This window comes from Ptychodera flava, chromosome 7, assembly GCF_041260155.1.
Source record: "Ptychodera flava strain L36383 chromosome 7, AS_Pfla_20210202, whole genome shotgun sequence".
Classification (NCBI taxonomy): domain Eukaryota; kingdom Metazoa; phylum Hemichordata; class Enteropneusta; family Ptychoderidae; genus Ptychodera; species Ptychodera flava.
In genome coordinates, this window is record NC_091934.1 from 15,753,247 (window position 1) to 15,780,477 (window position 27,231).

Consider the following 27,231-nt stretch of genomic DNA (forward strand, 5'->3'; position numbering starts at 1 on the left):
CCATCGCACCCAAGAAAAACAAAACAAAACAAAAACAACATACAGACATAAAGGGGGCTACAATTATCGCGGTACGCTCACCTTGCTTGGTCAAAGCATCTGGATGCCTCCGTGCACAACAAATATAGTAAGGACAAACGCCTTCTTACGGTTATTTAGCAAAATTCCATCTATTTGGTGCCATGCTGCTTCTGATATTAATAAAAACTACAGACTGCAGGGACTTTGGTCTCTCCTAGACTGTCCATTCAGAATCAATGAATGAGGAACTGGACTGGATGGTAGCGAACACAAGCACACACACACACAACACACACACACACACACACACACACACACACACACACACACACACACACACTCACACACACACACACACGATTTAATACAACTTAATTTATACTGCGTAACAAGCAAAGAAAATATGACCCCAAATATCTCACTGTTTATATTCACAAATAACACCAGTTGAATAAGTACCCTGGCCTTGGATCAGTTCATTACGAGTCTTTCTTTCTTTCGCTTTTGCATTTCAGGAATATTTTCCAATGTATTTGAAGAGGTTAAGTAATTCTCAAAGCTATCATGTAATCTTCTCTCAGAATCCGATCTCCTTCATTGCCTCACTGACTGAGCCATCAGTATGTCTTTGTCTTCAGTTGTTGGCTGTACCGCCGAGACAAGTTCACAGCAGGCAGTCATATTATAGCAATAATCACAACATTTTATCTACCTTAGGGGATTCAAGATCAACGGGGAAGTTCAAGCTTGGCAAAACCTGCCCTTTTATACCACAGGGCCTTGCTTTTTCTGTTAAAAACGGTTTGTAAAAAGCGAAGTCTGATATATGTTTTCCTCGACGTGGCAGTACTGTATTGATACCCGTACTCAAATATACCACGATGTCAAAGCGAGAACAAAGGCTCGTATAAAATATTCAAGGACGAACTTGTGAACTTTAATTTGTTTAATCGATTAAGCATATACTGAAATGAAATTGATCATGCATGCTATGACCTCCCTTTAGATAGCCCCCCCCGTTTGCAGTTTATGACAAGAGCTGTAAAAGCCATAATTTTGGCAAATAGTGGTACTACTGTATCGTATTTATTCTGCCTATTGTTTCTGTAAACAGAAAGGGGGGGGGGTGAAAGTTTAAAGGGCTATTATTTGTAACTTTTGACCATTTTTTACCCGGAAAATTCCATGTTGGAGGCTCATATTTGTTGCAAAATGTTGTTTTACGAAGAAACAAACATGATTAGTGATGTTATAGCCACATAAAACTGCTAATTTTTGTCCAAACGTGTTGCCCTTCCGAGCTCGTTTGTTGACGTCTGGCATGCTCAGCGTGCTGGGGAGAACGCAGATATGGTGACGCCGCGATCACGCGAGATGTACAAGTTCACCTTTATTGGGGGATCAAAACAACATTGCGTCGTGGATTGCCAGACATCTGGCTACGCAACGTGTTCGGACAATGGACTACGACGTAAGTACCGGGCATAAGTAATGAATATTTATTTTGAAAATTGCTGTAAATGGCTCGTGCAGGTGCAGAAGAATGCCTACGTTGCAATCCGCGTGTCAACAGAGTTTGTATTTCTGTCCGGACAAAAATTGAAATTTTCGTTGTAAAATCACATGTTATTTAGTTGTCGGGCACGTAATGTTTCCGAATAATATGCGATTCTCTGTTATTTGACACACTCTTAAACATGAGCCAGTGATCATTTCAACAAAACTAACGGAAAAATCGCCAGAAGATACAGCTAATGGAACTTTAAGTGATTTTGATTGACATCTCTGTCCAACGTTTTTAACGCTTGTCATAATTGTAAGTGCTCGAAAAAAATATGAAGAAATATAAAATTAAGCAATCTCAAGAAAACAACCTACTTCCTCAAAATATATTTTGCTTCATCGTAATCCACGCTTGATTTTGTTCGGCAGTTGGTTGGTTATGTTTGGCTATTTCTCTTTACAATATTGCCACAGTGTTTAAGTAAATCCGCTTACACTTCCTGTATCCTTTGTGGCTATATGGACTGTTACATGCTCAGACGTTTTTGAACATGATCCCTAGATCACCGATCCATCACTCATTCCTGAAAAAGGTGCTTGGGAATATTACGGTATAGGAATAATATGCACAGTTTTTTGCTTTTTAATGACTTTACATGTGTTTGAGTATCATATGAGAATCGTGTTTTACAGAACAAATATTATGAAATACGTTATGGCAAGGTACAGCTATTGCTGTCTGCAATAATGACTACCTCGTACTTAGCCTGCGTACAGGTCTGTGTGTTCCGCCGGGAACACACATACCTGTACGCAGGGCTACCTCGTACTCAACATCATTGAAGACTGTACTTTGAACCGTACCAAGCCCTGCTCTGAATCCAATGAAAATTTATGACCCCATTCTGTCGATCCCATGAAGCCTTGCTTCCCGGAACTATTGAAATCACTGAACCGGTTTGAGTAACAACAAGTTACGTAGATCATTAGAAATATCGCGAACAAAATGGCATCAAGTGGATCTCAACTAACCGAACAAATCGACGAGAATTTCCTACTCTGCGGCATCTGTTGTGAACGATATAAGAATCCCAAAATTCTGCCGTGTCTGCACAGCTTCTGTGAGCCTTGTCTGGGTAAGTTGGAGATAATATGGGCGCCATTACCTGTCCAGTATGCCGTAGAGTTCATGAACTCACCGACAATGGCGTGGCAGGAATCCAGGTCAACATCTTCCTGAATGATTTAATCGCACTATTTGAAGAACAGAAGAGCGTAAACACTTCAAAGAAATGCGACGGATGTGAACAAGGCGATGTGACAAAGTACTGTACCGTCTGTTTGTTTGATTTTTGCAGTATCTGCGCCACAGCACATGGTAAGCTTCCCGCAACGAAATCTCATCGCCTTCTCTGCTTTGATGAATATATGGCGGCAAAGTCCAATGACCCAGCCTCTGTTCAGCCTCCTGTCTATTGTAACACACATCAAGAGTACCCGGTCGAATTCTATTGTGATACCTGCAACAGGACAATCTGTCTGAGGTGTATTGCATTAGATCATCCTCTGACAAAACACCAGTACCGATGTGTCAAAGATGCCGCAAAGGAATTCACCAAAAACTTACACATGGTCATTGACAAAGTGAAAGTGAAAGAATCTGAAGCTAGCAATAGTAAACTCAAAGTGCAGCAAATATTTGAGCCTCTAGAAAAGTCTTTCCAAAGAGAAGAGGAAAGTTTGAGAAAACACATCCGTCAAACCACTGATGAAATAACGCGTCTGATACAAGAAAATGGCAACAAACTACTGACAGAGTTGAAAGGTGAATACGAAAAACGAAGAGTTAACTTGACTGAACAATTGAAAGAACTAGACATTGGTAAAAATGATCTGACAAGTACTCGTTGAGAAACTGGTGCATTATGGGAACACTTCACAGCTACTGTCTGCAAAGAGGAGACTTGATCATCAAACAGAAGAATTGCTGAAAGTACAGACACAGGTAGAGCCAGTGGAAGACGACTACATGGAGTTTCAACCACGTGACGACTTCTGTAGGGGGAGTCTTGGGATAATGAAATTCATTCCGACGGTGTACAAAGTGGACTCAGTCACTCCAACAGTTCGAGTTGGCGAAGACATCACATGCACCATTCGAAACGCGAATGAATCAAGCCTAAACAGGGAAGAGGTATCATATCGTGTCAAAGTTGAAGCTGTGATGAAGACACCTTACGGTAACACAGAGAAAGTGGAGTCAAGGACAATGAGATGGAACAATGACTTTGAAAACACGTGTAGATATAGAGGGGGAACATGAATTGTCAGTGACAGTGTGTAAGAAACCAGTAGAAGGATCACCGGTTAACATTAAGGTTATCGCTAAGAAAGGGTTGGTGTGTAAGTTTGGGGAGATGGGTTCAGGGATTGGTCAGTTTAATGGTTTACAGGGGATGACAATGATGAGAAACGGTGACGTGTTGGTTGCTGAGAATAACAATCAAAGATTACAAAGTTTTACTGTAAATGGAAGACATCGGAAGATGTTCAAGTTTGCAAATGTCAGTAATTTCTATCCCTATGATGCAGCTGTATCAGTGAATGGTAATGTCTTTACTACAGATGCTGGAAATAAGCAGGTAATTGTCTGTGATGAGAATGGTGAACTAATCAGGTGTTTTGGAAAGGGTAATATTAAATATTCTATTGGTATCGCTATCAATCCTGTCAATGGGAAGGTTTATGTTGTTGAATTTAGTGCTCACTGTATTCACATTTACGATCAAGACGGCAATCACATCAAATCATTCGGTAGTAATGGAAGTCAGAAGGGTCAGTTGAGCTATCCCTACTTTGTCTGTATTGACAACACCGGCAATGTCTATGTATCAGATAGTGGTAACCATAGAATCCAAGTGTTCAATGGTGATGGTCAGTTCCTCTATAGATTTGGCTCCCGTGGAAGTGGTCATGGTCGGATGAACTGGCCCCAGGGAGTTGCTGTGGACAAACACGGCTATGTGTATGTCGCAGAATACAACAATAACAGAATTGTGAAATACGAATCGAATGGTAAATTTGTTTGCCGTATCGATGATGTAAGTGATGCTCTTAACCATCCCATTGGTATCTGCGTCACTGACGATGAAAGAGTTATAGTTAGTGATTACGGTAACAGTTGCATTAAAGTTTTCACACAATAATGCTGCCTAGTAATTAGTTACATGGTGTGTTATTGCATGTTCTCTTGATGAGTGTAAATGGTCCTCATATTTCATGCAATATTTCAAAGTCCGGAGGAGAATACCATAAAGAGAATAAAACTTGAACGTCCATCCAACTGCCAGCAAAGTAACAAACTACAAAGTGATTTGTAGAAAGATTAATACAATACCACAGGTAAATTACTTTTAAGTTTGCATATTTTGAGTGACGCATGATTTTGTCAGTACAATTAAATGTCTTTTTCATGGTTATGTTTTTTTTTTAAATTTACCAGTTTATCGGTTTATCGATTAATTTATTGAGTAATTCGTGATTTTGCGAATTTAAATTTCAGATACAGGCCGGTCTCATGGTAATGTTTTAGTAAAATTTACCAGAGTGTACATTAGTTTAAACGGCCAGCAGCTGAAACTATTGCTGTTTTTCACTATTATCGTTTTTAATGTCAAGACAGTTTCTTGTTGCACAACCCCAAGTATGTCGGATGCAAGGTGTTCAGATTGGCAACTCAACCTGTACACGTGTCAACTATACTGTTATTGTTGTCATGTGAGTTCTGCTCCCGACTATAGTCCAAAATTGAATATTGAAAGTGATTTTTTATGCTGTGAAATTGACAAAAAATGAAACATGTTTTGGTGAGTAGAACAATAACCTGCAAATATCATACAAACTTTAAACACAAATATTGAAAACCGCATCAATTTTAATAACAAACTGAAAAAGGTCAGTAGATAAAACTAATTTTCATAAATTCAGTTATTGTTTTGTTAAGTTGCAGGCTATTTTCGTTACCTCAGTCTGTATTTCAGTGGTTTTTTTTTCCAAATTTCAGCATATTTTCCTTACGATGATATTTTATAGTAATTGTGCCTATTCCACATTTCTAGCGTGCATTGAACTAAAATGACTTATATGAGACTTATGACTTTTAGTAAAAAAAGTTAAATAAAGTTTTTGCAGCTCCAACTTGAGAGGGCGAAAGATTGGAAGGTTTACCATTCACTCCGTTGAGAGAAGATGTTATGAGTTTGTTTTGAAATTAGGAAACCAGGGAACGATCTACACAGTCAGACTTGAATGTCATTATTATTTATTTATTCTCGTTGGAAATATTTCTTTTCATGATGCTGTTATAATACAAGTGATAAATCAAAATGTATCGTTTTGCTCCCACTGTACATGATGTCATGCAATCTTAGAATATAGGGTAGCAAACAATTGCTCTTTGAGACACGGCTTTGTTGGTTCTCAATTATACGTAGTTATGAAATACAAATGGTCATGAACGCACACTTCTATGTGCCTTGCTTGCCTTTCACTTGACCTGATCAGTCGCTTCGCTTTTGCAAGGCAGCAGACTCTACGGCTGTGCGTTTGCACATCAAGCAGTGAAAATGAATCACCTTGTCGCCGAAGAGCTTAACAGGAGTGTCCGGTCAAAATAAAGAAAAAGCGATTTTAAAAGGTCTTTATTTCTGATCTTAAATTTCAAAAAGAATCTGCTAGTAACACGCAAAGTCCCTGTCAAATCGAGTGGTAGAGTTATCATAGCATTCTGTTTGCATTGATGAAAACAGAATAAGTGAAGGTATCATGAAATTTGCGCTAACACTTTATGCAGATCTGCTTATTTAGAATATCAAAATATTAATTATTACTTATGTAACGTCTTGTATTTTATGCCAGTAAATTTTGAACATTGAATATTTCTTTGAATTCTTGTCTCTGAGTAGAGTTAAATCTATCAATCTGCTTCGATATAATTTTCAGTTCAATATCCATGGGACGTGAGAAACGCTTATCTGTTTACTGCGTCAAAACCATCTCATGAATTAAGACAAGTCGTCTGAAAAGAATTAGAAACTCTGCACCAAATTCGAAGATCTAAGACATTCATTCATAGCAAGTTCAGCTCTGACGACACTTATTTGGTGGTCCCAACGCATATAAAACTTAAAAATGTTGTCTGACCAAATTGCAGTCGTTTGTTTTGATTACTTATCGACACACGCACAACATTGGGGCCGGGGATAGTGACGACTTACATCGTCGATAGAAGGATGTGTAGGGACGTCAAACAATTTTCTTCTTGAGAAAAATGGTATTCGCAAGACGAGTACCGACGGGTATAGGCGCAAGTTTTCTCACGTCCACGAGGGGATGATCATATTCATTTTCCATCAGTGTGAGAAATGTATACACTTCAGCGGGAAACTTTGAAATGTGCCCAAGGGTAGAGAGGGATTGGGATTTAAATGTTTTCCACGGTATGATGGGGATGTGGTGAACATATTTTATCCGTGATATGTGTCGGCGAGAGAGCAACGGTAGTATCTGTCAGGGGTGTCAAGAGGTCACCAGAGGGTGTTTGTGGTTGGGGAGAGGGTCGGCTGGAAGGTTTCACTCGGCGAGTGGCAGGAAGAGAAGTTGATTGATTGGAGAGAAACACTTTTCAAACCTAATGGTATCGGCAACACGGGCAGTTAAACGTTTTGAACATCGTTTGCTTTCCCTCAAAGTTTTGTTCAGAAAGTATAATCGTCTCCAGTGGCGATATCTTGAATTCCACAAATCATCTCACTGCCTTTGGGTTACAGAGCAGCGTATCATGAAACGGCACTATGTATAAACGCCTTGCATCGAATTCATTTTTTTCCACGCTTTAAGTCACAGCGCCCTCTAACTACTGTCTTCCTTTCCAAGTGTAAGCTAAAGATATACACTACACACAGTGACTTCGTACTTATCGTGCATGCACCGTATATTTGAAGCTCTCTTCTCTGATCTATATTCCTGTATGGCTTACAAAGAAACCATCCAGAGTAATTGTAGAATCCATGAGGTGCTAAGAACCTACAACTTTTGATTAACTAACACAATTTATTGTAAGTCTTCTTAAATCATTAACATTGTCTGCAGTAAGAAAATGAGAAGAGCTGTGTCAGAAATAACGTCGTGTCTCATTATGAGGTATCTTTTCAGATGTGTTTTTGTTTTATCGCCCTGTGTTGACAATGTAGGATGGGCTACAAACCGTTACGATGAAGACATTGCTCGAAAATATAATCGTGATAGCATCAACATAGTAGGTTTGATAGCTTATCATGTGTACAAGTACAAACAAGTATGGAAATAGAGGTATACCTGTTCGCATTTGCACACCTGGTTGTGTTTGTACCGTGGTCCATTCAAATTCCAGGTTTAACTCTACTGTCATTCATTATTTCCATAGGGTATATTGCTGCAGGTATACGACTTTCATAAGCTTTTTTCGTATAACAGTGATAGATACATTGTAGTGAACACAGTGACATGATTGGCAGTTTACATCAAGACTATGAATATTTGGCCAGGCACATGACTATATTTGTTATTTCTATCACAATTATTGATAATTGATAAATAACTTTCCTTGGCTGTGTTTCTTACAACGAGAGTAATTAGTTCCAGAGACCAGCTCTGGAACTGTTAGTTTTTGCTCACTTTCCTTCTTTCTTTCTTTCTTTCTTTCTTTCTTTCTTTCTTTCTCTATTTCCGGTATTACTATCATAGAACATGCTATACACAAATTTTACCTTAATTACCCAGAATGCATTGCGACACGCTTATGACGTCATCGCTCAGCTCGGACGGGTTTTACGGGCATTTCTTGTGTGCTTATTTATTTATTTTTTATTCTGCATTGCTCGACTATCATATTGCGTTCAGCTATTAATAATTCTAGCTTTCTTTCGCTTTGTTTGTTGTTGCTTTTTGATTTTATTTTTCTCTAAATACTCGCCGTACGTGGCGCTATACTGTTTCGCCCGAATGTAACAATGGCGGCGCATAAGATGGCTTCGCTCGCATAGAGAAAGAAAATTAGGCTTTCCCTAAGTTTACAAGCGCGGCTGGGTACATCGTGTACCTTTGCGAGGTGGGTGTGCTCGAAAACGAAGGTCAATGCAAAATTTGGATTCAAAATCGGCTGTTTTGGCGGAGAAACTGCCCGCCGTATTTCTGAGGAGCCACCAGCGGTTTTTCCTATACCAGTCTGCGAGGCCGTTTAACGCCGATAACAACACACAGCCCTGTCACCGCACCGGCGCCGGCATGCGTTGGCTGCACGTTAAAGCAGCTCAACTTTCCAAGATCAAACGGTCAGTATCTCGTGAAAACAGCGACATTGCAATGAAAATTGTTTTAGTCTGTGCTTTTAATCAAATGAAAATGCATGTGGCCTCGGTTTTCAATTTCAACGGCCTAGGTCCGATGTTTCCTCTCGTCTGATCATCGTCGTAAACCACGCGCCTCTTTACGGCAACAACTCAGCGCTACCCGTCAAGCGATTGATTTTTGCGTAGGTCAGCGGAGCGAAAATTATTGCTCTGGCTCTCGAGAATGTCGTCTGATATACATTTCCGTGCGTTGTCGCCCCCGTATGTATCTGTTGCGTTTTTACTGTACATGTAGGCATTTGTAATCTGTTGACTGCCTTGCTTTTACTTGTATTGTGGTGTTTACTGCTAGCAGCCCTAACTATAGGTACGTGCTTGAATATTAAATCCAAAGCACTCTTTCATTCTGCACCTATCTTTGTCACACATTCTCTTGTTTCTTCCGCTGCTCTGGTCTCTGGAACTTCGCTTTTGCTTGCAAATGCTTTCTAGTTAACTCTTGAGTTATTGGTGGTGAAACATAGAGCTGATGAATAATTTCACAATGTGAGTTAAACCACTCTCATTGACTGTTTCTAACCAGTGTTGAGTTTATCATTCGTAGGAATTCTTTGGAAAGGGATTTTAAATTTACCATGGAATTTTCATCATCAATCAAGATAGGGCCACTCTTCATTTCTATGGTAATCAGAAACTCAGATATGTTACAGTGAAATTAAAATGAGCTGAAAGGATGTTTTGATTGTTGTGCGAGCATACAAAATGACCCAGTCAAAACCATGTCAAACCTTTGCTCTATACGTAATTTTTTTCAACCGTTTCACAACGAGAATTTGTGGCAGTCCCATTGTGTTGAAACGGTAGTTTATCCCAGATTAAGGGAAATTTAGGGCAAAAGTGTTAAACTTTGTCTTATAGCGGTCGAGGAAACTTAAAACTATATGCTCTTTCATGACAAAGAATAAAGATATGACACTGTACAACTTCGAAAATCATTTGACAGGAGAGCAGAATAACCTAATTTTACACACTCTGTAAATGACGATCATTACTTGTATTCTCCATAAAAGAAACCTTAAATTGTTCACAATACAAATATTTCATTGCTGTATTTTTGGTCTAGCTAAGATTTAAAATCACCGTCATGAGACACTATAACTTTGTACTTCTACACTTTAAAGGGAAACCGTCGTCGGATTGTGCAAGTTTCTTGTTTACAAACAATGTATTTCGTGCACAGCATCTAGACGCACCTCATAATCGTAGCTGCAACATTTAAATTATACGATGTAGATTATGACAGACATGTTTTAACTTTCATTAATCACCATCGTACCTTGGATACAGTGTTTACATCGGTCGTATGTGTCCCATATGGCCTATGAGCGCAGTTCCGACGACTGTATCCCTTTAATAGGCAATATCCATCATTTCACTGTTTGCACCATGAGTCATAGCGAAGCGGAAGAGTTCCATTGTCTACGATTGAAGCAATAGACTGAATTCATAAATACTACATAAAATCCTTCAAAATCAGCAATTTATGAAAGACTGTTGGTTCTGTTTTCGGGCTACTGACAATCGTTTCTTGCACTTCACTTTGTTAATAGACTTCTTGTGAATAAATGCTAGATTAGTTGATGATCGCTGTATTCTACCTTTATCCGAGGATGGGTCACTAAAACTTATTTACATATTTATAGGGATCACGTTATTCTGAGAGAAAAACAGTATGGAAAGTTGCTGGCTCACTCCAGCTGCCATAATTGTAGTCCGGGCGCTGTGCAATGTTTGTTGGTTGTCGTCGTGTCATCTCTCAGGTCCTGAGGACTGGTAGCTAACATCCATCGCATTCCCCCCTAAAACACAAATACACTCACACACAAACCGGGGGCTCACGCAAGCTTGCCATAGCATCTGGATGCCTCCGGACACAACACAGCATAGTACAGACAAACGCCCTCTTTCGGCTATATAGCAAAATTCTATCTATTTAGGTGCCTCAGCGCTTCCGATATCAAAGAAAACTACAGATTGCATGAACTTTGGTCACCCTGTGTCCATTCAGAATCACCGAACAAAGGACCAGACCGAAGAGTAGTGGACACAGAAACACACACGTATGATGTAATAAAACTGTACTGTTTAAGAAACAAGAAAAAGGATCCCAACATTATCCTAGAGGACCTAACACGATTGGTTATTTGGGATAATTGGGCGGTGGAGCAAGATCATTTCACTCTGCGAATTTAAAGCCCATTTTATAGTTATACACTTGTTTTATGAGTAATTTGTAGTATTGCAACATTCAGCTGCATGGCACCAAACAATTTTGAGAAATTTGAAAAATATGAAGATCCAATTATCCCAAATTAGTTCCAATAATGTTACCTGTTCCTTTATCGGTGAAACCATAAAATCACAGCTAATTATGACAAAAACTGCCTTTCGTTAACTATCACTTTACTCATAAAAACACCTTTTATTCGGAAACCTGTGACAGGAAGGAAATTTAGTTGCATCAATGAAAATGAAAATATCTTGTCATTTGTCTCTTTCTGAAATGTGTCACTGTATCATTGTGTGATATTAGTGTATGTTGCTCCCTCATACTGGGTTCTCATAGAAAAAACAATAGACTATGATTTCGTCATGTTTTTCATGTGAACTGCAGATTTCATAATGATTTGTACACTTTCATTAACAGCCTTTCAATTTGCAGAAATCCAGAGGCTCTAATATCTATCTCTGAATTAACAAAGTTTCGCGATCGAAGGACGCGGGGAAAACTCACTGAATGATGAAATTCATAGCTTGTATGACGCTTTGCGAAACAAACTTTCAATTTCTAAACATCCAGATATCTCTGATATAGGCCTGTGTCTCTGATATATTAGGCTTACGCGCCCAAAGATCGCGCCGAAAAATGCAACTGAATGATGTAATTAGTGGCTGGTACGTAATTCAAAAACGCACCCCCCGTATTTCAAAAACATGGTGACCCTCATCACCAAAGTAAAAAAAACAACAACACAAAACAAAACAGAAAAAATGGGGTGACAATCCACTCTCCAATGAATCAACGGTCCCCCAAGCTGAAGAAACTTACCAGTCCCTAACACCATTTAAATTAGTACCCTGGGATCAGTACATCAACTTTCTTTTTCCTTATGCATTTGAGGAAGCTTTTCCTTTGTATTTGAGGAGTTCAGGTAATTATTAAAGATACACAACTCGTCACGGATAGAATAGATTTAGTGGTTGAAATTTTAGAGAGCAACCTCATTTTGAGTTGATATTTTGGAAGGGGTGATATCAACCTGGTGAACTCTCAGCATGATAGCAAAAATTTCACTTGACTTCATCTCGTGAAATTTCTGCCATCATGCCTCGAAAACGAATATTTGTTTGCACGGTCGTGATATTGCCCCTCGACTACGCCTTGAGACAATATCGCGACCTACCTCCCAATAAAATTGTAGACATAACTACAGAGTGCAATATTCAGACATGTTTATTTAATTTTATTTAAATCTCTATTTATGAATATTGAAAATACAATTGTTGTAAACCACGCCAGATTTGACATTGCTGGACATTTCACGGTCTTTGACGTCGGTATTTTCAGTTTTAATTGGTGTTGTGACCTACAGGCTGTTTTTTGAACCACACCTTTGATGATCCTTTGTATTTGCACAGGGGCTGCAAATAGAATCCATTCGTTTTCCCATAAGGTGGACACAGCGAAACGTTTTTTATATAGCCGGACATGACATCTCACTGGATTATCGTTACTAACATAATGTCCTTCCTTGCGACGACGCACTTTCATGTGTTTCAGTACGCCTAGATTGCTCTTTGACACGTCTTCGACGTATAGCAGATACGGGGTGTCGCTATCAGGTTCATTCAAAGTAATCGGAGGTTGGTCAAAGCGAAGCGCACCGTGTTCCTGTCCACTTCTGAGGGCAAACTTTTTCCCATTCAAGAATACCATTGTGCGAACAAGAATCAAGGGGAATGGTCACCTAGTAGTTTCATTTTCCACAGTATATTGATTTACTCAGTAGATATTGCCTAATAAACCAGTTTCTTGTTTGTTTCAATACCAATACTAGAGTCGAACCCTACGAATTCTTAGTCGGCAAGAAAGTTTATCCGGGTTTGTCTTTTAAAACAAACAATGAGAGTAAAATGTTTGGTGGGTACGGGTGCCCGTCGACTTTCATCACCTCCACAATGAACTTACTCATCCAATAATGTGAATCGTCAGTTGCCATCGTTTCTATACTATGAGCTGTCATAAGTCCGTAGGGCCCACATATTACGGCGCCGAATATTCCTGGGGATGGAATTTGTGCAACTCCCTGCACGTATAGACGTCCGACATTGGGTCAGCGAACCGCCCTCCCGGAATATCCTTTATTGAAAGAAAACAAATATTCAATATTACATTCTCTTTTGCATGTCCAATGACAGGGTAAGTATAAAAAGGTGGAAATGGTGGAAATTACTAATTAATGACTCACCGAAGGGATGTTGGTCACTGGTAGATCGATAGTTACGAAGCCAAGCTCGGTCAGATATGCTGTTTGTGAGGCTTCCGGTAACTCTTCATCAGAGATATCAGAAAAATCTGGATACATTTCCTGTGCCATGCTACCACTATGACACATTGATCAAAAAGATAATTGTGCCTCGTGGCCGTGAATTTATACTTGTCTACATGCCACTGTACACGTGTGAAATATGCACAGCCAAAATCGGAAGAAACATTGCGCATGACTTCATTACTAAACAACAACAATTGGTTGTGTTCGGTAATATATACATCCCAAGCGCAAAACGTTGAATAATCGATACTTCTGCAAGTAGGATCATACCATTTTGAAAGTTAGGCCGATATCAACCCCTTCGGGTCTGCAAAAAGATTTTCGAACACTATATTGTCGTTTAAGGGATGTTTAGATGTAGAGGGGCTTGCACCACTCACTAGTTGTGTATGTCAAATATCGTATGACTACCGAGGCAATGTCCATGATATCAACCGAGGAGGTTGATATCATGGACATCGCCGAGGTAGTCATACGATATTTATACCTATCATACAATCTTTCTTGCAGAATCCACTCTCCTTCGGTGCCTCGCTGAATAATAGATCAATCAATATCTTCCACATACTACACTTCAGTTTTCGCTTTACCGTCAAGTTCATATGGAGATATCATATGAATAATCATAACATTTTGTTTACTATAGGGGATTCAAGATCAATGGAGAAGTTCAAGTTTGGCAAAGTCTCCCCTTTACCACAGGACTTCGCTTTTTCTGTAAAAAAGGTTTGAAAAAAGCCGCGTTGTCACCCGTTCTCAATGATACTATGATGACATTGTGATATCAAATACTCTAATAACAATTCAAGGACAAACTTATGAACTGAACGTGTTGCTGTACAAGGAGAGTAACAAAGTTATAGAAACATAAGAAGACGCAATTGTTGTTCAAATCACCCCACTAAAACTTACACAAACAAGTGGCTATGTAACCGAAAATAAATACTCCGGGGCTTCACTAGCGTAGTAGTTAACATGGTCAATAACGCGTACGAGTTGCTTCCAGACTCGAACCAATTCATATTTTAGAGACTTATATGAAAAATTATGTATCATGATGATAAAGAAATGATTCTCCTCTATTTCTAAAGCCAATTATCCTTGTCGATAAACACTTGCTTATATCGAGAGGATATATTTTCTGTAAACATTTAATTTGGAACAGATTTGTCATATAGTCCAGATCAGATCTATATAAAATAAACGGTTGACAAGTGATCTGATCTCTACAACCGTATCAAAATGGAATTTATTGCCTAGGTAGGCCTAGTCAATCAAAATATCGGACCGTGAGGCCAACTAAAAGATATATGTGTTTCCGATAACATATACCTCTGAAAAAGGTGGGTCGGACTGACTTTTTTAACTCTGCGGCTTGTTGGCTGAGACCCATAAACCACGGTAAAGTTAGAGAATCTACTCAATTTTGTTTTAAAATGCGGAAAAAATGTTTGGGGTCGGCGGAGTTTTCAAGATTAGGCCTAATGGATCACACATACGTCTTTTGTTTGATCTTAGAGGTAACGCGTGATGGGTCAATTTCAACGGTTTGAAAGATTTAATACACCACTTGTTGTTTTACATGAAAAGGTAAGGTGACTGCTACTGCATGCCGATTGTATAACACCGGGTTGAGTATCAGAATCAATGAAGCATACGATGAAATAAAGTTGATCATGCGCGTACGACCTCATTTTAGGTATCCTCCCTGCCCAGGTTTGCAGTTTGTGGCGGGAACCGTACATTCATTTGCATAATTTTGGCGACTACTTGTACTTTAATCATATCTTTTTTTTCCCTTTTTTCACATATTCTTTCTGTAAACTGAAAAGGGCTGAAAATGTAATTGATTAACATCTCTGTTTGACATTTATCACATGAATATAAAATATTAATATAAAATCAACCAATGTCAATAAAACAACCTTTTTACTCAAAATATATTTTTGCTTCGTAATTCACTTGGATTTGTTCGTCAATTAGTTGGTTTTGTTTTGATATCTTTCCTTTAGAATATTTGCCACAGTGTTAAAGTAAATCCATTTATACTTCTGTATCCTTTCTGGGCTATATGGACTTTTACATGCTCATACGTTTCTGAACATAATCCCTATCGCTCACCCCCTGAAAAAGTAATGGGAAATAGCACAGTTTTTCGCCTTCAATAACTTTACATGTATTTTTGGGTATCGTAGAGAATTATGTTTTACAGAACAAATATCGTGAAGAACGTTGTTCTTAACATCATTGAAAATTGTACTTTGAACCGTACCAAGGCCTGCTTTGAACCCAATGAAAATATTTGACCCCATTTTGTCGATCCCATGAAGCCTTGCTTCCCGGAACTACTGAAACACTGAACCGGTTTGAGTAACAAGCTGCGTAGATCATTTGAAATATCGTGAACAAAATGGCATCAAGTGGATCTCAACTACCCGAACAAATCGACGAGAATTTCCTACTCTGCGGGATCTGTTGTGAACGATATAAGAATCCCAAAATTCTGCCGTGTCTGCACAGCTTCTGTGAGCCTTGTCTGGGTAAGTTGGCAGATGAGATGGGCACCATTACATGTCCAGTATGCCGTAGAGTTCATGAACTCACCGACAATGGCGTGGCAGGAATCCAGGTCAACATCTTCCTGAATGATTTAATCGCACTGTTTGAAGAACAGAAGAGCGTAAACACTTCAAAGAAATGCGACGGGTGTGAACAAGGCGACGTGACAAAGCACTGTACCGTCTGTTCGTTTGAATTTTGCAGTAACTGTGCCATGACACACGGTAAGCTTCCCGCAACGAAATATCACCACCTGCTCGGCTTTGATGAATATATGGCGGCAAAGTCCGCTAATCCAGCCTCGGTTCAGCCTCCTGTCTACTGTAACACACATCCAGAGTACCAGGTCAAATTCTACTGTGATACCTGCAACATGGCAATCTGTCCGATGTGTACTGCATTAGATCATTCGAAACCTGAACATCTTTACAGATGTGTCAAAGACGCAGCAAAAGATTTCACCAAAAACTTACACGTTGTCATTGACAAAGTGAAAGTGAAAGAAACTGAAGCCAACAATAGCAAACTCAAAGTGCAGCAAATATTTGAGTCTCTAGAAAAGTGTTTCCAAAGAGAAGAGGAAAGCTTGAGAAAACACATCCGTCAAACTATTGATGAAATAACGCGTCTGGTACAAGAAAACGGCAAAAAACTACTCACAGAGTTGAAAGGTGTACTCGATAAAAGGAAAGTTAACTTGACTGCACAATTGAAAGAACTTGATATCGCTGAGAATGACCTGACAAGTACTCGTGAATATGTTGAGAAACTGGTGCATTATGGGAACGTTTCACAGCTAATGTCAACAAAGAGGAGAGTTGATCATCAAACAGAAGAATTACTGAAAGTACAGACACAGGTAGAGCCAGTGGAAAGCGACTACATGAAGTTTCAACCGTATGACGACTTCTGCAGGGGGAAGAGTCTAGGCACAATGAAATTCATTCCGATGGTGTTCAAAGTGGACTCGGTCACTCCAACAGTTCGAGTCGGCGATGACATCACATGCTCCATTCGAAGCGCGAATGAATCAAACTTCAACACCGAAGAGGTATCACATCGTGTCAAAGTTGAGGCTGAGATGAAGACACCTGATGGTAACACACAGAAAGTGGAAGTCAAGGACAATGAGAATGGAACAATGACTTTGAAAACACGTGTAGATGTTGAGGGGAAACATGAATTGTCAGTGACAGTATGTAAGAAACCAGTAGAAGGATCACCGGTTAACATTAAGGTTATCGCTAAGAAAGGGTTGATGTGTAAGTTTGGGGAGAAAGGTTCAGAGATTGGTCAGTTTAATAGTGTACAGGGAATAACGATGATTAGAAACGGTGACGTGTTGGTTGCTGAGCATAGCAATCAAAGATTACAAAGTTTAAATGTAAATGGAAGACATCTGAAGATGTTCAAGTTTGCAAATATCAATAATTTCTCTCCCTATGATGCAGCTGTATCAGTGAATGGTAATGTCTTTACCACAGATACTCAAAATAACGAGGTAGTTGTCTGTGATGAGAATGGTGAACTAATCAGGTGTTTTGGAAACGGTAAGATTCAGGGCTCTAGAGGTATCGCTATCAATCCTGTCAATGGAAGGGTTTATGTTGTAGATAACAATGCTCACTGTATTCACATTTACGATCAAGACGGCAATCATATCAAATCATTCGGTAGTAAGGGAAGTCAGAAGGGTCAGTTTAGTTATCCCTACTTTGTCTGTATTGACAACACCGGCAATGTCTATGTATCAGACAGTGGTAACCATAGAATCCAAGTGTTCAATGGTGATGGTCAGTTCCTCTATACATTTGGCTCCCGTGGAAGTGGTGATGGTCAGATGAACTTTCCCCGGGGAGTTGCTGTGGGTAAAGACGGCCATGTGTATGTCGCAGATTGCCACAATCACAGAATTGTGAAATATGAATCGAATGGTAAATTTGTTTGCCGAATCGATGAAGTAAGTGGCGGTGTTAACTATCCTACCGGTGTCTGTGTCACTGACGATGACAGAGTTATAGTGGGTGATTACGGTAACAGTTGCATTAAAGTTTTCACGCAATAATTCTGCTAGTAAGAAGTTACATGGTTTGTTATTGCATATTCTCTTGATGAGTGTATACGGTTCTGATATTTCATAAAATATTTTAAAGTCGGTGGAGAATGCCATAAAGAGAATAAAAGAGTGAACGTCCATTGAACTGGAAACAAAGTAACACAGTGATTTGTAGAATGATTGATACAATACCACAGGTAAATTACTTTGAAGTTTCAAATTTCTTCAGTGACACATGGTTTTGTCAGTACTATTAAATGTCTGTATCAAGGAAATGTTTTTTTCTGAAATTTACTTGTGTATCGGTTTCTCGATTAATTTATTGAGCAACTGTAGAGTTTGCAAATTTAAATTTCAGATACATTCCGGTCTCATGATAATGTAAGTAAAATTTGCCAGGCTTGAGTGTTCATTAGCTTAAGGGGGCGCTGCACCAAACACAGCGTATTTTTCCGAAAAACATCACTTTTTTGCAAATGTTCATTCAATTTAAATCCATTTGTTAATCTAAGATTGAAATATTGGTTAGGTTCACCCTTAAGCTCGTCAAGCTCTTGAAAGTTTCATGATCAGCAGTGTTAATATATGCAAATGTATTATGTAAATCACGCGATTTCCTGGCTTCTTTTTTCTCAAAATTCCAAAGTTTCCAAGGAATTTAACTCCACTCTGGCTGGGTTAAATTTTCTGAAATGTTTACATCATGTTCTTTAATATGCTACAGACCAAAATGACGATATTTTTTGGCAACAAATGTTTTTACATTTTGTGAATAAGAGGCACTTTAATTCTGCTAATCATGATTATAATCAATTTCTTTTGAGTGTCAGTCTTTCAACCCTTGCCATTTTAGAAGGAGGATAGATAATGTAAAAGAAAATAGTCGTTCTTTTCTACATATACTAGTCATTCATGTAAAATATTACATTTCAGAAATTAAATCATAATTCCTGTCATTCGAATTGGATAAAGTGGGCGCATTTCAAATCTTTCTAGCTACCAAATTAATCAGGTGACATATTGACTTAATCTCATCCTAACATATAAGTCTTACTCTTAGAGAAAAATATCGAAAATTGTAGGTAAAAATTTTAGTGGCTCGATCACCCTTAAATTAACTTTATATCATTATCATGAAAGTTGAGGTTTTTTACCCCAAATTTACACCAACATCATCGATCGAGTAAACTACAATACTAAACTTTAGAGTCTCTGCTTTTTGAAAATATATGGTATAAGGAGGTTTTCTTCTTATATTTGATGACAAATATTGCTTTAAAAAACTGTTGGCAACATGCAACTCCACCTTAAACGAACAGTAGCTGTAACTGTCACTGTTTTTAGCTCACGTGTGTGAACACGTGGGCTAATGTCATAGCTATGTCTGTCTGTCTGTCCGTATGTGTGTGTGTCTGTCTGTCTGTCAGTTTACACGATAACTCAAACACGCCTGAACGGATTCAAGTTAGATTTTGGTGACAGGTACCATATGCTACTTGCAAGAACTGATTAGATTTTGGTTAGTGTGGCTTGCATATTAATGAAATTATCCAATAACGTTTATTTCGTACAATAGTTTCCCTATGGAGATGGTAATGACAGTGAAGACATATATCAAGAATACTGCACAAAATTTCATGAAACTTGTCGCCGAAGAGCTTAACATAAGTTTTCGGTCACAATGAAGTGAAATAACGATTTTATAAAGTTTTTATTTCTGATCTTATATTCAAGAAGATTCGGCGAACCACATGCAAAGTGTCTTTCAAATCGTGTGATAAGAATTTTCTACTTGTATAGTGTCATTGCATTCTGTTTTCATTTATGAACACAATATCGGAAGGTATCATGAAATTTGCTCAAAACACTCTTTGCAGGTCTGGTTATTTAGAATTTCAAAATAATAATATAACATGTAAAGTTTTATATTTTGCGCACAAGAATATGAACGTTGAATATTTCTTTGAAATCTTGTAGAATTTAAAGAGTAGAGTAAAATCTATTAGTCTACTTCGATATAATAGTCAGGCTAATATTAATGGAATATTTATCTATTCACTGCCTTAAAACCATCTCATGCTTTACAAGACGACGTGGAGAAAACAATTAAAAACTCTGCTCCGAATTCTAAGATCTGAGTGATTCATCCATAGCAAGTTCAGCTTTGACGACATTTATTTTGTCGACCCAACGCATATAAAACTTAAAAGTGTTGTCTGACCATATTGCAGTCGTTTGTTTTGATTACTGACATGTGAAGACGCATCGACACACTCACAACATTAGGGCCGGGGATAGTAACGACTTACATATATATGCACATCGTCGACAGAAGGATGTATAGGGACAGCAAACCAAACTGTTACGTTCGTGAAAAAAATGATATCGCATGACGATTACCAACGGATAGGCACAAGTTTTCTCACATCAATGAGCGGATGATTATATTCATTTTCCATCAGTGTGGGAAATGTATACACTTCAGCGAGCAACTTTGAAAGATGCCCAATGGTAGATAAATAGGGGGATTCAAATGTTTTCGACGGTATGTTAATGGGGAAGTGGTAAACATATTTTATGCATGATATGTGTCGGTGAGAGAGTAACGGTAGCTTCTGTTAGGGGTGTCAAGAGGTTATAAGAGAGTGTTTGTGGTTGGGGAGAGGGTCGGCTGGAAGGTTTCACACGGCGAGTGGCAGGAAAAGAAGTTGATGGATTGGAGAGAGACACTTTTGAAACCTAATGTTATCGGCAACGCGGGCAGTTTTTTGAACATAGTCTGTTTTTCCCCTCACAGTTTTGTTTAGAAAGTATATTTGAACACAAATCATCTCCAGTGAAAAGTTCTCGAATTCCACAAATCATCTCTCGGCTTTTGGGTTACAGAGCAGCGTATAATGAAACAGCGCTATGTATAAACGCCCTGCATCGAATCACAGAGAAACAAAGACAGAGTGGCAACGGGTATTGTTTAAGGCGTGAAGCGGTTACGTAACCCATCCATGTTCGCCTCGCCTCAGGTTGCTCTTGCCTCTCTTTTCCGAAGAGTGCCGACCATGCATCCTTCGGTAATTTTCGGATTTTCGCCAATTGTTAAGCGAAAGTATGTTCGGCAAAGTTTGTGTTGTTGTTGTCGTGTGGTGCTGAGCGGAATTGACGTGCTGGCGAAAACGGGAGTGTTTTGAGCTTCAGGAAAGTGAGTTTTACCGTTTTAAAAATTCCTCTCATATTTTTTATGAATATATAATGAGTGTGTTTGAACCAAATTTGAAAGTTTTTTATCGATACTGTCTGGTTTTACTCAATGGTTTACGGTCAGTCATACCGTCTTTTACACGTGCGTCAAGGAAGGACATGTTTATGAAACTGCTGGCGTGTTATGATTTGATTGGCGTGAAGCAGTGTTTCTGGCCTGAGAGCTCACAAAGTAACTATGGTTGCTACGCGACTGGCAGTACGATGCCATCTCGTCGTATTTTTCGCATAATCTCGTGTAATTATCAACCACAATCAAAGCCTCCAAAACGTTTAACACCTTTGAAGCTCATTTTAATATGAAAAGCCAATAGTCTACCGAGACGACCATGGAACAAAAGGCATGCAAGCGTTGCGACTCTGTGTAGTATGTTTCTCTGTGATCGAATTCATTTCTCACTCATGATGCAAGTCACAGCGCCCTCTAACTACTGACTTCCTTTCCAAGTGTAAGCTAAAGATATACACTACACACAATGATTGCCTACATATCGTGCATGCACCGTATATTTGAAGCTCTCTCTCTCTGATCTATTCCTGTATGGCTGACAAAGAATCCACGAGCTGCTAAGAACCCACTTCTGATTAACTAAAACAATTTATTGTAAGTCTTCTTAAATCATGAACATTGTCTGCAGTAAGAAAATGAGAAGAGCTGTGTGAGAAATAACGTCGTCTCTCATCGGAGGTATCTTTTCAGGTGTAGTTTTGTTTTATCGCCCTGTGTTGACAATGTAGGATGGGCTACACTTGAACTGTTACAATGAAGAGATTGCTAGAAAATAAATCGTGATGGCATCAACATAGTAGGTGTGATAGCTTATCGTGTGTACAAGTACAAACAGGTATGGAAATAGAGGTATTTCTCATCTGGTTGTGTTTGTACCGTGTTCCATTCAAATTCAAGGTTTAACTCTACTGTCATTCATTATTTCCATAGGGTATATTGCTGCAGGTACACGACTTTCATAAGCTTTTCTTATAACAGTGATAGATACATTGTAGTGAACATAGTGACATGGTGGGCAGTTTCCATCAAAACTATGAATATTTGCCAGACACATGACTATATTTGTTATTTCTTTCACAATTATTAATAATTGATACATTAACTTTCCTTGGCTGTGTTTCTTACAACGAGAGTAATTAACTCTTGAGTTATTGGTGGTGAAATATAGAGCTGATGAATAATTTCACAACGCGAGTTAAACCACTCTCATTGACTGTTTCTAACCAGTGTTGAGTTTATCATTCGTAGGAATGCTTTGGAAAGGGATTTAAAATTTACCATGGAATTTTCATCATCAATCAAGATAGGGCCACTCTTCATTTCTATGGTACTAAGAAACCAGAGATGTTACAATGAATCAAAAAGAGCTAAAGGATGTTTTGATTGTTTTGCGAGCATACAAAATGACCCAGTCAAAACCATGTCAAACCTTTGCTCTATACGTAATTTTTTTCAACCGTTTCACAACGAGAATTTGTGGCAGTCCCATTGTGTTGAATACGGTAGTTTATCCCAGATTAAGGGAAATTTAGGGCAAAAGTGTTAAACTTTGTCTTATAGCGGTCGAGGAAACTTAAAAATATGCTCTTTCATGACAAAGAATAAAGATATGACACCGTACAACTTCGAAATTCATTTGACAGGAGAGCAGAATAACCTTATTTTACATACTCTGTAAATGACGATCATTACTTGTATTCTCCATTCACAATACAAATATTTCATTGCTGTATTTTTGGGCTAGCTAAGATTTAAAATCACCGTCATGACACACTATAACTTTGTACTTCTACACTTTAAAGGAAAACCGTCGTCGGATTGTACAAATTTCTTGTTTACAAACAATGTAATGTTTCGTGCACAGCATCTAGACGCACCTCATAATCGTAGCTGCAACATTTAAATTATACGATGTAGATTATGACAGACATGTTTTAACTTTCATTAATCACCATCGTACCTTGGATACAGTGTTTACATCGGTCGTATGGGTCCATACAACCTTTGAACGCAGTTCCGACGACTGTACCCCTTTAATAGGCAATATCCAGCATTTCACTGTTTGCACCATGAGTCATAGCGAAGCGGAAGAGTTCATTGTCTACGATTGAAGCAATAGACTGAATTCATAAATACTACATAAAATCCTTCAAAATCAGCAATTTATGAAAGACTGTTGGTTCTGTTTTCGGGCTGCTGACAATCGTTTCTTGCACTTCACTTTGTTAACAGACTCCTTGTGAATAAATGCTAGATTAGTTGATGATCGCTGTATTCTACCTTTATCCGAGGACGAGTCAGTAAAAACTAAATTACACATTTATAGGGATCACGTTATTCTGAGAGAAAAACAGTATGGAAAGTTGCTGGCTCACTCCAGCTGCCATAATTGTAGTCCGGGCGCTGTGCAATGTTTGTTGGTTGTCGTCGTGTCATCTCTCAGGTCCTGAGGACTGGTAGCTAACATCCATCGCATTCCCCCCTAAAACACAAATACACTCACACACAAACCGGGGGCTCACGCAAGCTTGCCATAGCATCTGGATGCCTCCGGACACAACACAGCATAGTACAGACAAACGCCCTCTTTCGGCTAAATAGCAAAATTCCATCTATTTAGGTGCTTCTGATATCAAAGAAAAGTACAGACAGTTTGAACTTTAAATTTCGTCTCTCTCTCCATTCTGAATCACCGAATGAAGGACCTGACCGGAGAGTAGTGGACACAGAAACACACACGTATGATGTAATAAAACCGTACTGTGTGACAAACAAGAAAAAGGATCCCAACATTATCCCAGAGGACCTAACACAATTGGTAATTTGGGATAATTGGGCGGTGGAGCAAGGTCATTTCACTCTGAGAATTTAAAGCCCATTTTATAGTTATACACTTGTTTTATGAGTAATTTGTAGTATTGCAACATTCAGCTGCATGGCACCAAACAATTTTGAGAAATTTGAAAAATATGAAGATCAAATTATCCCAAATTAGTTCCAATAATGTTACCTGTTCCTTTATCGGTGAAACCATAAAATCACAGCTAATTTTGACAAAAACTGCCTTTCGTTAACTATCACTTTACTCATAAAAAACACCTTTTATTCGGAAACCTGTGACAGGAAGGAAATTTAGTTGCATCAATGAAAATGAAAAATATCTTGTCATTTGTCTCTTTCTGAAATGTGTCACTGTATCATTGTGTGATATTAGTGTATGTTGCTCCCTCATACTGGGTTCTCATAGAAAAAACACAATAGACTATGATTTCGTCATGTTTTTCATGTGAACTGCAGATTTCATAATGATTTGTACACTTTCATTAACAGCCTTTCAATTTGCAGAAATCCAGAGGCTCTAATCTATCTCTGATTTCGCAAAGTTCCGCGATCGAAGGGCGCGGGGAAAACTCACTGAATGATGAAATTCATAGCTTGTATGATGCTTTACGGAACAAACTTTCAATTTCCAAACATCCAGATATCTCTGATATAGGCCTATGTCTCTGATATATTAGGGTTACGCGCCCAAAGGTCGCGCCGAAAAATGGCACCTGAATGATACAATTCGTGGCTGGTACGTAATTCAAAAACGCACCCCCGCATTTCAAAAACATGGTGACCCTCATCACCAAAGTAAAAAAACAACACAAAACAAAAAAAAATGGGGTGACAATCCACTTTCCAATGAATCAAAGGTCCCGCAAGCTGAAGAAACTGACCAGTCCCTAACACCATTTAAATTAGTACCCTGGGAACAGTACATCATCTTTCTGTTTTTCCTTATGCATTTGAGAAAGCTTTTCCTTTGTATTTGAGGAGTTCAGGTAATTATTGAAGATACACAACTCGTCACGGATAGAACAATAGATTTAGTGGTTGAAATTTTAGAGAGCAACCTCATTTTGAGTTGATATTTTGGAAGGGGTGATATCAACCGGGTGAACTCTCAGCATGATAGCGAAAAATTCACTCGACTTTGTCTCGTGAAATTTCTGTCATCATGCCTCCAAAAAGAATATCTGTCGACACGGTCGTGATATTGCCCCTCGGCTACACCTAGAGACAATATCACGACCTACCTCCAAATAAAATTGTAGACATAACTACAAAGTGCAATATTCAGACATGTTTATTTAATTTTATTTAAATCTCTATTTATGAATATTGAAAATACAATTGTTGTAAACCACACCAGATTTGACATTGCTGGACATTTCACAGTCTTTGACGTCGGTATTTTCAGTTTAATTGGTGTTGTGACCTACAGGCTGTTTTTTGAACCACACCTTTGATGATCCTTTGTATTTGCGCAGGGGCTGCAAATAGAATCCATTCGTTTTCCCATAAGGTGGACACAGCGAAACGTTTTTTATATAGCCGGACATGACATCTCACTGGATTATCGTTACTAACATAATGTCCTTCCTTGCGACGACGCACTTTCATGTGTTTCAGTACGCCTAGATTGCTCTTTGACTTATCTTCGACGTACAGCAGATACGGGGTGTCGCTATCGGGTTCATTCAAAATAATCGGAGGTTGGTCAAAGCGAAGCGCACCGTGTTCCTGTCCACTATTCAGGGCAAATTTTTCCCATTCAAGAATACCATTGTGCGAACAAGAACTCCAGGGGAATGGTCACCTAGTAGTTTCATTTTCCACAGTATATCGATTTGCTCAGTAGATATTGCCTCCTAAGCCAGTTTCTTGTTTGTTTCAATACCAATGCTGGAGTCTCTTCATCTCTGCCTCAAGAACCTGACGGAACCCTACGAATTCTTAGTCGGCAAGAAAGTTTATCCGGGTTTGTCTTTTGAAACAAACAATGAGAGTAAAGTTTTTGGTGGGTACGGGTGCCCGTCGACTTTCCTCACTTCCGGAACGAACTTACTCATCCAATAATGTGAATCGTCATATTACGGCGCTGAATATGCCTGGGAATGGAATTTTTGCAACTCACCTGTACGCAGACGTCCGACATCGGGTCAGCAAACCGCCCTCTCTGAATATCCTTTAATGAAATAAGACAAATATTCAATATTACATTCTCTTTTGCATGTCCAATGACAGGGTAAGTATAAAAAGGTGGAAATGGTGGAAATTACTAATTAATGACTCACCGAAGGGATGTTGGTCACTGGTACCTCAATAGTTTCTAAGCCAAACTCGTCCAGATACGCTGCTTGTGAGGCTCTAAGTAATTCGATAGTTTCATCAGAGATATCAGAAAAATTTGAATACACTTCCTGTGCCATGCTACCACTATGACACATTGATCAAAAAGATAATTGTGCCTCGTGGCCGTGAATTTATACTTGTCTACATGCCACTGTACACGTGTAAAACATGCATAGCCAAAATGCGCATGGCTTCATTACTAAGCAATAATTGGTTGTGTTCGGTAATATATACATCCCAAGCGCAAAACGTTGAATAATCGATACTTCTGCAAGTAGGATCATACCATTTTGAAAGTTAGGCCGATATCAACCCCTTCGGGTCTGCAAAAAGATTTTCGAACACTATATTGTCGTTTAAGGGATGTTTAGATGTAGAGGGGCTTGCACCACTCACTAGTTGTGTATGTCAAATATCGTATGACTACCGAGGCAATGTCCATGATATCAACCGAGGACGAAGTCCGAGGTTGATATCATGGACATCGCCGAGGTAGTCATACGATATTTATACCTATCATACAATCTTTCTTGCAGAATCCACTCTCCTTCGGTGCCTCGCTGAATAATAGATCAATCAATATCTTCCACATACTACACTTCAGTTTTCGCTTTACCGTCAAGTTCATATGGAGATATCATATGA

General features: G+C 38.8%; 3 protein-coding genes across 3 annotated transcripts; all 3 read left to right on the top strand.

Moving 5' to 3' along the window:
- The first annotated feature begins 2,676 nt into the window (after nucleotides 1–2,676).
- Nucleotides 2,677–3,435, top strand: LOC139136309 (E3 ubiquitin-protein ligase TRIM33-like). The gene has a single exon (XM_070704035.1). The coding sequence runs from the start codon at nucleotides 2,677–2,679 to the stop codon at nucleotides 3,433–3,435; it is 759 nt and encodes a 252-aa protein (XP_070560136.1).
- A 371-nt stretch (nucleotides 3,436–3,806) lies between these two features.
- Nucleotides 3,807–4,730, top strand: LOC139136310 (tripartite motif-containing protein 2-like). Its single transcript, XM_070704036.1, has one exon. The coding sequence runs from the start codon at nucleotides 3,807–3,809 to the stop codon at nucleotides 4,728–4,730; it is 924 nt and encodes a 307-aa protein (XP_070560137.1).
- An 11,205-nt stretch (nucleotides 4,731–15,935) lies between these two features.
- LOC139136311 (tripartite motif-containing protein 2-like) lies at nucleotides 15,936–18,149 on the top strand. The gene has a single exon (XM_070704037.1). The coding sequence runs from the start codon at nucleotides 15,936–15,938 to the stop codon at nucleotides 18,147–18,149; it is 2,214 nt and encodes a 737-aa protein (XP_070560138.1).
- Nucleotides 18,150–27,231: the final 9,082 nt, after the last annotated feature.

Bases quoted from the DNA above. Each gene is read 5' to 3' on its own strand.
- LOC139136311 (XM_070704037.1), top strand. From the start codon at position 15,936: ATGGCATCAAGTGGATCTCAACTACCCGAACAAATCGACGAGAATTTC.
- LOC139136310 (XM_070704036.1), top strand. From the start codon at position 3,807: ATGACTTTGAAAACACGTGTAGATATAGAGGGGGAACATGAATTGTCA.
- LOC139136309 (XM_070704035.1), top strand. From the start codon at position 2,677: ATGGGCGCCATTACCTGTCCAGTATGCCGTAGAGTTCATGAACTCACC.